Source organism: Oryzias melastigma, linkage group LG17 (assembly GCF_002922805.2).
Source record: "Oryzias melastigma strain HK-1 linkage group LG17, ASM292280v2, whole genome shotgun sequence".
NCBI lineage: Eukaryota > Metazoa > Chordata > Actinopteri > Beloniformes > Adrianichthyidae > Oryzias > Oryzias melastigma.
Genome location: NC_050528.1, coordinates 10577550 through 10588803, shown reverse-complemented (window position 1 = coordinate 10588803; position 11254 = coordinate 10577550). Strand labels below are relative to the sequence as shown.

Below are 11254 nucleotides of genomic sequence, written 5' to 3'. Positions count from 1 at the left end.
AAAAAAAAAAAAAAAAAAACGGGGCTGTGTTTCTTCAGGAATGGACTACGTCTGCCCCTTAAAAGCTGGGTAAAATCTGACAGCCAAATGAACCAGATCCAGTTTATGTGTGATGGTTTCCCTGCAAGTTTCAAAATTTACCCACAATCAAACCCAGCTGGCTTGACTTTTGACAAAAGTAATTGCAATACGAGAAGCTGCCACTCAAAAACGTATAAGTGCAAATAGATTTTTTTTTCTTTTCTTGGGTTACTGTAACAGTATTTAGGAAGGAAAAAAAAGCAGTCGATCCTGAACGCATCTTTAAAAAGGGCTCCTCTGTGCCCATATTCCCTCTGTATGTTTTCATTGGTTGGAGTGTGTTTGTGTGTGTGCTTGTGTGTGTGGAAGTGGGATAAAGTGTATATGAATGTATGAAAATAGGGTGGGACTTTCCATTCATGCTGCACCTCTCCCCTGCAGAGGCTGCATTCCCAGCACCACTCAGGGGGCTCCAGTAAGTGATCCACGATACCAAACCGACCCGGAATTTGAGGAACGTTTTCCCTGTGGTTTCAGGTTACCACATACACACGCTAAACACAGATCACACACAACGGCCTCCACAGTAATGTACTGCACTTTTGTTATTGGTACAGAGCTATTTTTGCTAACTTTCCTTCTCTTCAAGTGCTTGTCATTCATTTTCATTTTAAACCTCTCTGGGAGCTTGGACAAAAACTTGGACTTGCATTTGGACTCTGACCAGACATTCCTTTGGGATTCTCACTGTAATGATGAATACCACACTCCAAAAATGTAAATACATGTATGTAGAATGAGACTTAAACCATACAAGGAATTGTCTGTCAGCTCAGCACAGGCCTCAGATTCAGAGCGGTGTGTGGACATTGCATCATGCATAATTCAGCAAATTGCAAAATACTTAGCTGACTCTAAATTAAAAAAAAAAAATAGAAAATAAAAAGGATCATTGTGTCCTTTAAAAAAAGTCACGACAGAGAGGTCTCAACAAAAACAACAAAAATAGGGCTTTACACAGTCTGGTGATTGTGTGACTCTATGTCTATATCAAGTGTGCCAGTCTGCAAAATACTGATATGGTGCCATGGTCTTTATGGCTTTAATCCCCAGCCAGTACACCTATGAGAGGATCAAAGCAGAGGTCACACCAGGGATTTGCTCCACCTTTGAACAATTTTAAAATGTAAAATAAAGCAAAAAAAGAAGGCGAACTTGTTAAAACTGAAAAACTAAAAGCCTTCTTTGGCCTTAGACTGAGTTTGATCAAATCTACAAATGTAAATATGCTTTTTTTGGCTTGTAGCATCATTAAATTATATGTTATCTGAATCATTAGGTGGGATTTCTTTGCTCAGTCGGATAGAACAGAAATGCCTCAGATGCTTAAAACTCTTCTAAAATACACACAGTAGACAATGATATATTGACAGCTCTTGGCTGGCACTCAAAAATGCCAGTAGTGAAAACTTCAAACAGGTTCATGAAGGCAATTAGGTTAAAAAGACAAGCGCTTCTTTCTGCCACTGACCTACATCTCTCATCTATTCCACAGTTCAGCTGTCCATCTAAAATATTTTCATTCATCCTTCCTTTCCTCCCGCACATATATATATTTTTTTTACTTTCCATCCTCCTCTCCCACTACAAGTTGAAATTCTTGCTCTGTGGGCGAGCACAGAGGTTAGTGAGTACACTGTCTGACTCGTCCAATGGTTATTGCTCCAGTAAAACATGCCAATCCATTGTGACATTCACTTATACTAGCTCACAAAACTCTACAGCTAGAACACAGTAAAAGAGAAACTGTTAAAAAAGGACTCCTCAATTTACAGTGAGTGTTGCTAAGACTGGAAAAATAACAAAAACAAAACAACTTGAGCAGGGGCGGACTTAGCATTTGGCGGCTGCCAGGCCCCCCTAGACTTTTGGGGCCGTGAGCTAAAGACTTTAAAAATTTCTAAATATTTCTAAAAAAAAATCATGGACATCATTGTTGTACTCAAAATAAAAGGAAAAAAATAATCCTTGAAGTGGCAGAAGACCGCTCATGTGAAAGTGTTTCATCCTCCCCCCGTCAATCTGTGGCAATGGAATATTCCGCCAACAGCAAGTTAGCTAGCAAAGAGATTCTTCCAAGAGTTTAAAAAAGGAAAAAAAAAAAGTGGTAATCAGCTGTGAAAGAAGGAAAAATAAAAGAAAAAGCCAAAAAAAAAATGTTGCTATTCTTATAAAAGTGCAGGAAGAAAAACAAAACAGAAAAGAAAGCACAGAATCAAAGCAACTGCGGGGTTGCCAAAGCTCGTCCCGGCTACAATTGGGCCAAGGCGAGATACTGAACAGATCGCTAGCCTGACGCACCCGCAGAGGCCATCTGGCTGCAGCCAGCTAACCTCGAGGTAGCCAGCGGAGCTCATTTTCTTGATACGCCAGCAGACAGAGAGCCTATGTGGTGGGCCTCCTGAACTTTGTAATATTTTTTTTATCTTCATCGAGACCATAATAAATAAAAGGTCCAGTAATTTTATTTTAGTTTTTTTATTTTTTCCCGTCCCGGCTTAATGCCGCACGGCGGTCTGGCAGCAGCGCAAATTGAGTGTGAGCCTTCAAACTCAGTCACAGAAACACAGAAACACTGTGGAAGCAGCTGTTCTAGAAAACACAGCCCCCCAATTGAGAGTGAACTAGCTCCCAGAATCTCAGAAACCTCGACATGGAGACATGAGTCTCCATGTAAACCTGATCTCTCAATATTATCTGTGTCTTTCATACATTCTAAGTGAGATATCCACAGACACCACTCCACGTAGCGATCAGGCTAAAACATTAGCTGGTAGCTCCTCCCACATGGTACCACGGCTCGAATCGTTCAGTGTGAACGTAGCACAAGACTAAAGAAACCACCTACATAAAGCCTCCTCTACAAATTTATCATTCAAAATGAAAGCCAAAGTTTTATTCAACTAAAATATTTAAAAAGCACAACAGAAGTGTTTTTATGGTTTAGCTTATTTCTTTATTCATACAGAAAAAGAAGTCCAAAGGATGGGCCACGAAATGAAAATTTAGAGACAAAAGAGGGAGGATTCCTTCATTTATCCTTTTTTTTATGTTTAGCAAACCAAGATTCACTCAGCTAATTCCTGTTTTAAACCTCAGCACAAACTTTTAGGCACATTTTCAAAGGACAGAATTACAGCTTAAGTGTTTTTCTTCTTTTCTTTTCTTCGACTCGTTCAACCCACAAGAAGACTGGGGAGGAAAATTAAAAAAAAAAAGAAAGCATGACCTGATGGCACTAGCAGGAATACGAGGGGTGAATTCTTTGCCCAGTGCTGCGCACTCCCGGCCGGTTTCTCCTTGCAATAACAGAATGGATTCCAGATGTCAAAATGATAAACAAATGGATTGTCATAACCTTATAAAAATGCACGGCATCCAGAAGCGCTCACATTGCTCTATTGTCTGTGGACCGTCTTCGGAGTCAAACCCAGAATTTCGGGATCATCCCCAAATTAGGATAAAGGCTCGTAAGTTCTGTGTTCTTGCTAAAGAACATGCACAGTAAATATGAGCATAAATTACCACAGTCATTTACTACGGGGTTAATATTTCAAAGAAATACAATTAAAAATCTGTTTCTCTGAAGAAAAATAAATAATTATCTAAAAATTCAGTCTGTTTTAAGAATCAATACTTCCTCATGTTTGGGTAAGAGAGCAGAAAATTAGATTCTGAGCTCACAATCCTTATTATTCTATTTTTTTTCCTTCCCTTCTGAATTCACAGCTTGAACAAACACCAGTTCCTTAAAACTCATGGATCTACTGTCGCATCTGAGCCACATGATACATAGAATTTGGCTACTGCATATGTTTTTTTCAAACTTTTTTTAGTATGTTTCATGTTTATCTTAAAATATTTTTCAATCTTTTTTTTTCTGCTAAATTTTCTAGACAACATATAAAGCGGTTCCTGGAGGGTCCCGTCAAAACAAGACCTCAAATTATTGTTGCTACAGGTGGTTCTAATATGCTATAAAATCATGCCCGTAGTTTTTCACTTACTGCTTCTGAGTTTTGGCTGTTTTATTTTTTTAAATGAACAATGACACAGTGTAGTACAGTATGACTTGCATTCTCGAGGAGGAAAAAAATCTATAAATTATCTTAGCAAGGACTATTTTTTTTTTACTGCCCTGATATGTAGAATATTGGTTTGGAAACGGCGTGGTGTCACATGACCGCAGGCTGGCATTGTCACGCAGCTTTCCCAAGAGCAGAAGCAAAAGTAATGTCAGTGATGTCCGAGTCTTTCCCATACAGCCTCATAGGAGGGTCTTTGTTCCCCCTCCAAGCTTTGGGGGTCCCCACAGCAGGGCTGTGCCCCACTCCACTGACTCCACAATGGGTCTTTATGCTGCCAAGGCCCCCCTCCCTACCATCACTCAGCCATGCTTCCCTCATCAGGGGCACAACAACACACATGGGGCACCAAAGTGAGTACCCTTTTCATGCCCTGTCTTGGCCTTCTTTCTCTGTAACACGACAGAGTCACGTACAGTGGAAGAGTGTAGCTGAGTCGCCGTAGGCCAAGCTTGTTAGCGCTGCCAAAAGTCCTAGCATGGTGTCGTTTTCTCACTCGAAACAAGAACATTTTAGACTAGAATAAAAAAAAAGTGTGATAACAAACACTGTTGGTGTTAGAAATACATGTTTTATTGAAGGGCCTTTTATAACATTCCTTTGTAGATGCGCATATTTATTTTTAATTATATATTTTTTAATATTGAGAGCTACTTTAATAAAAAATGGTGGTGCATTTGAATTTATTTAGAGGTGGATTACATGTAAAGGAATATCACAGCAGTAGAAGAGTTCATCAGAAATATCCCGTGGAGAGGAAAATACTTTACAGACTTGAACCAGTTATCTATTAGTTCTTTGAGCCCAGTCTGAGCAATATAACCACATGCTAAAGAAAAAAAACAACTTCCATCTTCCACCTATAAATCTATAAATCAAACCTATCTGAACTGAAAAATCTCATTAATTTAGAAGAGAATTAGAAATTAAGTCGCAAATAACAATTTCTCTAATACAAACGATAGCACAGCCTCGCAGGAATGTGTCAGCCAGCCTTCACTCATGGTAGAAATGGATTCAATAATCACCAACTCACTGCCTGATGTGTTTTTGACTAAATTGACTAAAGCGCACAAAGAAGTTCAACAAATATGCTTTCGCTGCAAAAAAAACAAACAAAAAAAAAAACTGTAATCTCTATTTGCATAATGATTTAGTTTACTCTGAAAACTGAAGTCTGTGTCTTTAAATGATCTTTTTAAAACCCATGTGGTGCAAATTTTAGAGATAAATCAGCATCTGTGTTGCAGATAAACCAACAGAAAACTGAACCTGAAATTATTTCACTTTTAAATTTTTTATTCTTTTTGACCTGTCTATATCCCTGAATGCCTATTCAAGACAATTGTTTCTCTCATATAAAATCCATCTTTAAACAGAGGACCATTCAGTCCAATTGTGAATGAACCGAGAACACCTAAAAATATGGGTCCAAGAGCGGTTCCTGGTCCTGGACTAGAGTTCGCTTGGGCGTATTCAGACTAAGACTTTGTTCTGGATTTTCGGGGGAAACAAACTCTGGTTCACTTTCAGCTGGGGGTGTAACGAATCACGGATAATGCGTGGTCTGTACGAATCACTAGCCACGATTTGGCCCACACGTGGGCCGCGGATCACCCCACTCCCCGCGCCGCTGCTGCGTACCTCGCGCCACACACACATTATTAAATCAATTGCAATTAGTGTCAAATTAATGTACTGTACACCATCCTTGTTTTGAGATGAGTCAAAGTTTCTTCTTGACAGGTTTCCAAAAGATCTCGCCGCGTGTGGAAGGAGGTTCCGTCAAAAACTTTTCTCAAACTCGTCATGAAGGAAGCGGATTCTGAAAGATCAAGATTATTTATTTTTAAAAGCTGAATAAAAGCATCGGTGCACATCTCCGTGTCTGGGTTCAGATCTCCCGGTGAGCAGCAGCTGCTCCTGCAACTGGGACGTGATATCAGGGGAAGGCAGTATGGCAAGCTGAAAGGATCAAAAATCACCAGGAAAAGCGGGCGTGGCAGTACCTCATCTGCACATGTACTACAAATAGTAATAAAGATTTGAAATATTTAAATCTTCCCACAGTTTTTTTCAATAATAACATTTATACCAAAAAATAAATAAAGTTTATTTTGAACTTTTTTATTTAAGATTTAATTTGGACATTGGGAGCATTCTTTTCTCTCAGCTTTTGTAGATTTGGTTTCAAGACATGTAAATGTTATCAAAAAGTACATGTTTTTACATTTTTATTTATGTTTAAAGATCAAAGATGTGTGAGTGTATATTGATGCTTGGAGGTACTTTATATATGTTTTCTCAAATGTTTTAAAGCTTCTCAAAAAAAGTCAGTTTTGGCTTTTATCTTCTTGTTTTTTCATGTTTATTTTGTACTTTTTACTGATCTGAGAAATGATCCGAACCGTGAGTTCTGTGATCCGTTACACCTGTACTTTCAGCGGACAAAATGCGCCATTTTTACATTTTTATTCAGATGACTTTTGCTTCTTACTTCTGCCTTTTACTTGTTAAACCTTTATTGTATCTACCTAATATGCTTTATTTAATTTATTAACATTGTATAGTTTTTTTTATCATACCTTATGAAGCACTATGTGGTATTTATCTGTAAAAAAGTGCTATATAAACAGATATTAAATATATATATATATATATATATATATATAAATAATTAAATATCAGATGATGATCTGATTGTTTCGCTTGGAGTAAAGATGGAGCTGACCTTACCTTTCCACGACATCCTGTCCGCTCCAGCAGGTGGAGTCTTCCACTGCTGCATCCCCTCTACACAGCGTGTTTGGCAGTATCATAAAGAAAGACTTGATGGGCTTCAAATGCAACAAAAACTCCCTGATGAAGAAACAAGTGAAAAGAAAAAGAACTTTTTTTTAGTGTTAAAAATCTAAAGCAAAATGTCTGCATCAAGAGTCCTGTTAGCAAAAAACACAATCGTGTGAGTGTCATCATGTGTCTTCAGGGTGGGTGGCAAACGCTCATAACTGTGATCGTTTGAAACAATATCGCCAACAACAAACAGAATTTCAAAGACACTGAACAAATCATGCGATAAATAAACGTGATGACAGATGACGATGGCAGAAATGACTTTGGATGTGACCACTTCCCTGCATCAGCGCATTTTTCTCACTTCTGCAGCGCGGTGAAGCTCTTGCTTCATCCGTTCTGCTGACACATGTTACCGATATAAATAGTCTCATCTTCAGCAAAACAAAAGCAGAATTTTTGAACTCACGCACTCGGTTGCCACCCATGATTCGGAGCTACGGTGAAATGGCGAGCGCCATAAGGTTACGAGGGAATTATATCACAATAACAATACGTTCAGAAATGTGTCGATCAGCTGTTAAATTACTGAGTTTATTGCTTACCTAGAGAATGTTTTCAGATTATGTTTATTGTTCTTGGAGGGTTTCAGGGGAAATGGGCTGGGAATGATGGGAGATGGAGTCCAGGGGAGATTGTTGCCAAACGGAGGATGAAAGGTTTAGAAAAAGTGAAAGAAATGAAATCACAGCACAAAGGAGGACAAAGGAGAGGGAGGGAGGGAGGGAAAAGGACAATTAATTGACCATTTAAGACAGTGGTTTTTCATGCACGTGCAGTGGCTTGTCACACAGCAATTTACTCCATAATCACTTCTCCTTACACCACATTCAAAATGAAACCAGATAATAGAAAGTGATTCATATCTTAAATAAGTAAACACACACAAGCAAATATCTGAACACGTGCAAGCAGTTACAGCTTCACGTGGAGCCAAAGAACATTGAAGCTGAATTTTCTGATTCACTTTTTCCCCCATTAGAAGTCAATGTTGCTCTACTCTATCAGGTTTCGAGCTTTTCACGGGGTGCTGCCACGGCTTTGAAGTGGTCGGCAGCTCACATGTGCTCTGGTCAGCCCCTGGCAGCAGCCAGCAAGCGGGATTGTTTTGCCATGAATGGCGGTGGCACTGCCAAGCCAGACCTGTCAGGCTCGCCGGCATCAGAGCAGCGATTCATGGTTTGAGAGGGAGGTCAGGGAGGCAGCGCAGCGGTCTCTCTGTGTGTGCTTTTGTGTGAGATGCTGTTAAAACTAAAGCTGGCTGATAAACAGGAAATTCAAGTAGAGACCAATCTGGCCCGCGCTCTCCCTTTCAAACATTAGCGGAGGTGGGAACAAGTCATTGTTTTGCAAGTCACAAGTAAGTAGGACTGCCACGATTAGTCGACAACTAATTTAATAGTCGGTGAGTTGTTACTTTTTATTAAACAGAGTCGGAGTGTAGTAAAGTTGAAAGTTATAATGGCATTATTCTAGCTTTTTGGACTATTTTGATATTTATTACAGTTTTTTAGGCCAATTTAGAGTTCGGCTAATATTTCAGCTACATGCTAGCTGTTTCGGCTAATTTAGGATTTTTTTCAGGTTTTTTTCGGCTATTTTGGAGTTTAGCGAATATTTTCGCTGCACGCTAGCTGTTTTGGCTAACTTAGTCTTTTTTTCAGTTTTTTAAGGCTAATTTTGCATTTAACTAATACTTTAGCTGGCTATCAGCTTCAGGGTTTTTAACTATCAGCTTCAGTGTTTTTAGCTATTAGCTTCAGCGAATTCAGCTATTAGCTTCAATGATTTTAGCTAGCAATTTCAGCATCTTCAGCTATCAGCATTAGCATCTTCAGCGGCCAAATTCAGCTCACAGCATTCACACTAGCATTATCGCAGGTAATACTATATATCTAGTTTTTAGTTAGTTTAAAGCTAATGATTGTTAAGATGTGTGCTTTACATCCAGTTTACACATGACCAGACTAGTCGAATAATCAGACAAATAATTGGTGATTAGTCGTTTGTGGCAGCACTACAAGTAACTGTCAAGTCTTTGTCCACTAGTCCAAGTCAAAAGCAGTCAAGTCCCAAGTCGAGTTATAAGTCAAGGTCAACAAGTCTCAAGTCGAGTCACAAGCCATTAATGTTTCAAGTCTTTTCAAGTCCTTCCAATGACAGTAATCTCTTTTACACAGACTGGCTGTGCCTTTAATAACTGTTTTTATTTATCAACATTTTCTTAGTTAAATTGCCTCGGACCTCATGCATCCATACTCCAAAAATTCAAAATGAAGGAACTTAAAAACACCCGCAAATAGGAACTTGCAGTTTTAATGAACAACTGTGGCCTTAATTTGATTGGATGTTAATAAACAGAGACGCAGGATTTCTCAACATACTTTTTATTCCTTCAAATTGGGGAAAAATAGCAAGTCCTTCCGAGTCAAAGGGCTAAAATCCAAGTCAAGTCACATGTTATTGATGTTAAAGTCCAAGTCATGTCACAAGTCATTGCTTTGAAATTCTGAGTCTAGTCTTAAGGCGTCAAATTCAAGTTTGACTAGAGTCCAAATCATGTGACTCGAGTCCCCACCTCTGACATTTACTTTGTGTGTCATGTTTAAACAAAAACCTGCTTAAACTGCTGTAGATGTTGGCCTTCCTCCCAATCATTAAATATTGCAGCTATTCATCAACTGAACTGATACAGATTTATAAAGCTTTCCATTACCCTCTTAAATGAGCAAACTGTTGGAGCTCCTGGTCTGATGGAAACTGGGTGGGGGCAGCAGACGAAGCTGAGGTCATGCTTGGGGTTGTGACCTCTGGGCTGGTGGAAGGCTGCATGCCTTTGGGTTCCCCTGTGGACAGGCCACACACCTTGTCCACCTGTGGAGAGAGCAAAGCCAACACACACCTGCTAAGCAAAGAAAAACACGTGAAAGTGTGGCCGAGGCTGCCATGTGTCTTCCAAACCGAGCTGGCACCTGCACTTTTAAAAGGATTTACACACAAATAATTTTTTTTTAGAGAAAGGCCCTTTTGAGACGGATGCCAGGGCTTGCCTATGCATTTCAGGCCCAATCAATGCAGGAAAAAAAAAGGGTTGTGATGAAAGAAAATAATTTAGGGCTGACAGAAAAACAGTATTGCACTATCTCTCGGAGGCAAATGCGTGAGTGCAGCTGGCAGCGACCGCAAGTACCTGAAGTGAACTAATAAAGCTTCGGACGAGACAGCAGGGTCACGAGAGTTAAGAAAAGTGCATTTCAAACCATGAAGCAAAATCAATGACATCTCATTGGTTTAAAAGCCTCTGGGCAGCATGGGTAAATGATCCCCAATAAGTCCGAAACATACTGTGATGACTCTTGAACGTTTGACTCGATGGGTTGTGACGGCGATTGGCAAATCCAGTCTGGTGAGATGAGTCATTTCTACCCTTATAAAAGCATGGAGCAATATGTATGATATTAACTCTGCGATGTATGGTTCTGAATGAGACACATTCAGCAATAAATGGCAGTCATTCAAGTTGACTTTGAAAACCACTTTGTTGGTCGTAGTCATGGCAACCTGCTCCTACTCTAAGATGTGCAGAAACTTTCACTAAAGCAAATATATGACTACACTGCGTGTTTAATCAAAATTATAAGCCTAACTGCTATAATAATATAATTTTATAATTTCATAGCAGAATGCTGCTCAATCAGTAATGATTGAAGCTTAGTATTTGTCAGATAAATGTCCACTTTCTGTGAAACAAGCAGGCTTGTTATTAAAATCAACAAAGACAGATTTTCCTAATACTGTTCAGAACATGGCCACTGTGCTATTAAATTATAAAATAATCATTTTTTTATGCTTGGGAGTGTGTATTTTGATATTTACACTCATTGCCAACCATTAAGAGAACTGGACTATCCCCCGAAAAGTCCAAATCCCATAGACTTCTATTGAGACATAAACAGCTTTTATGGTACTCGGTCATTATATTTGTCAGAAAACCCTTTTTTTCTCTTCTACTATTTAATTTTTTTCTTGCTAATCCAGTTTTTTCATTTTTTTTTTCAAGTTTCATTTATTCAAGTCATTAACTGACCAATCAGATGCCTCGATAAAAATATGTGGTCTCAAACGTTCAGAGCGTTTGACAGATTCTCGCAGGCCAACTTTCAGTGAAAGGGGTGTGGCCTTCTAACATGCTCAATCCTGACTGGCTAGAGTGGTTGCCATAGAAATGTAGACTC

General features: G+C 39.1%; 1 protein-coding gene and 1 long non-coding RNA gene across 4 annotated transcripts in view; one reads left to right on the top strand and one right to left on the bottom strand.

The window, feature by feature from the left end:
- gpc5c (glypican 5c) overlaps positions 1–11254 on the bottom strand; it is a 122266-nt gene that overhangs the window by 56322 nt on the left and 54690 nt on the right. For 2 of the 3 annotated variants that reach the window (XM_024274056.2, XM_036216401.1), the window contains exons 4-6: positions 9736–9893; positions 7565–7621; positions 6903–7025 (exon numbers count right to left, since the gene is read on the bottom strand). In XM_024274056.2, coding sequence (XP_024129824.1) covers positions 6903–7025; positions 7565–7621; positions 9736–9893 — 338 coding nt within the window. The remainder of the gene's footprint in view (positions 1–6902; positions 7026–7564; positions 7622–9735; positions 9894–11254) is intronic. The other variant, XM_024274057.2, reaches the window with a different exon arrangement.
- Positions 8–6229, top strand: LOC118599957. The gene is made up of 2 exons (XR_004949507.1): positions 8–4519; positions 5913–6229. It is a non-coding gene; the product is annotated as an uncharacterized LOC118599957 (long non-coding RNA).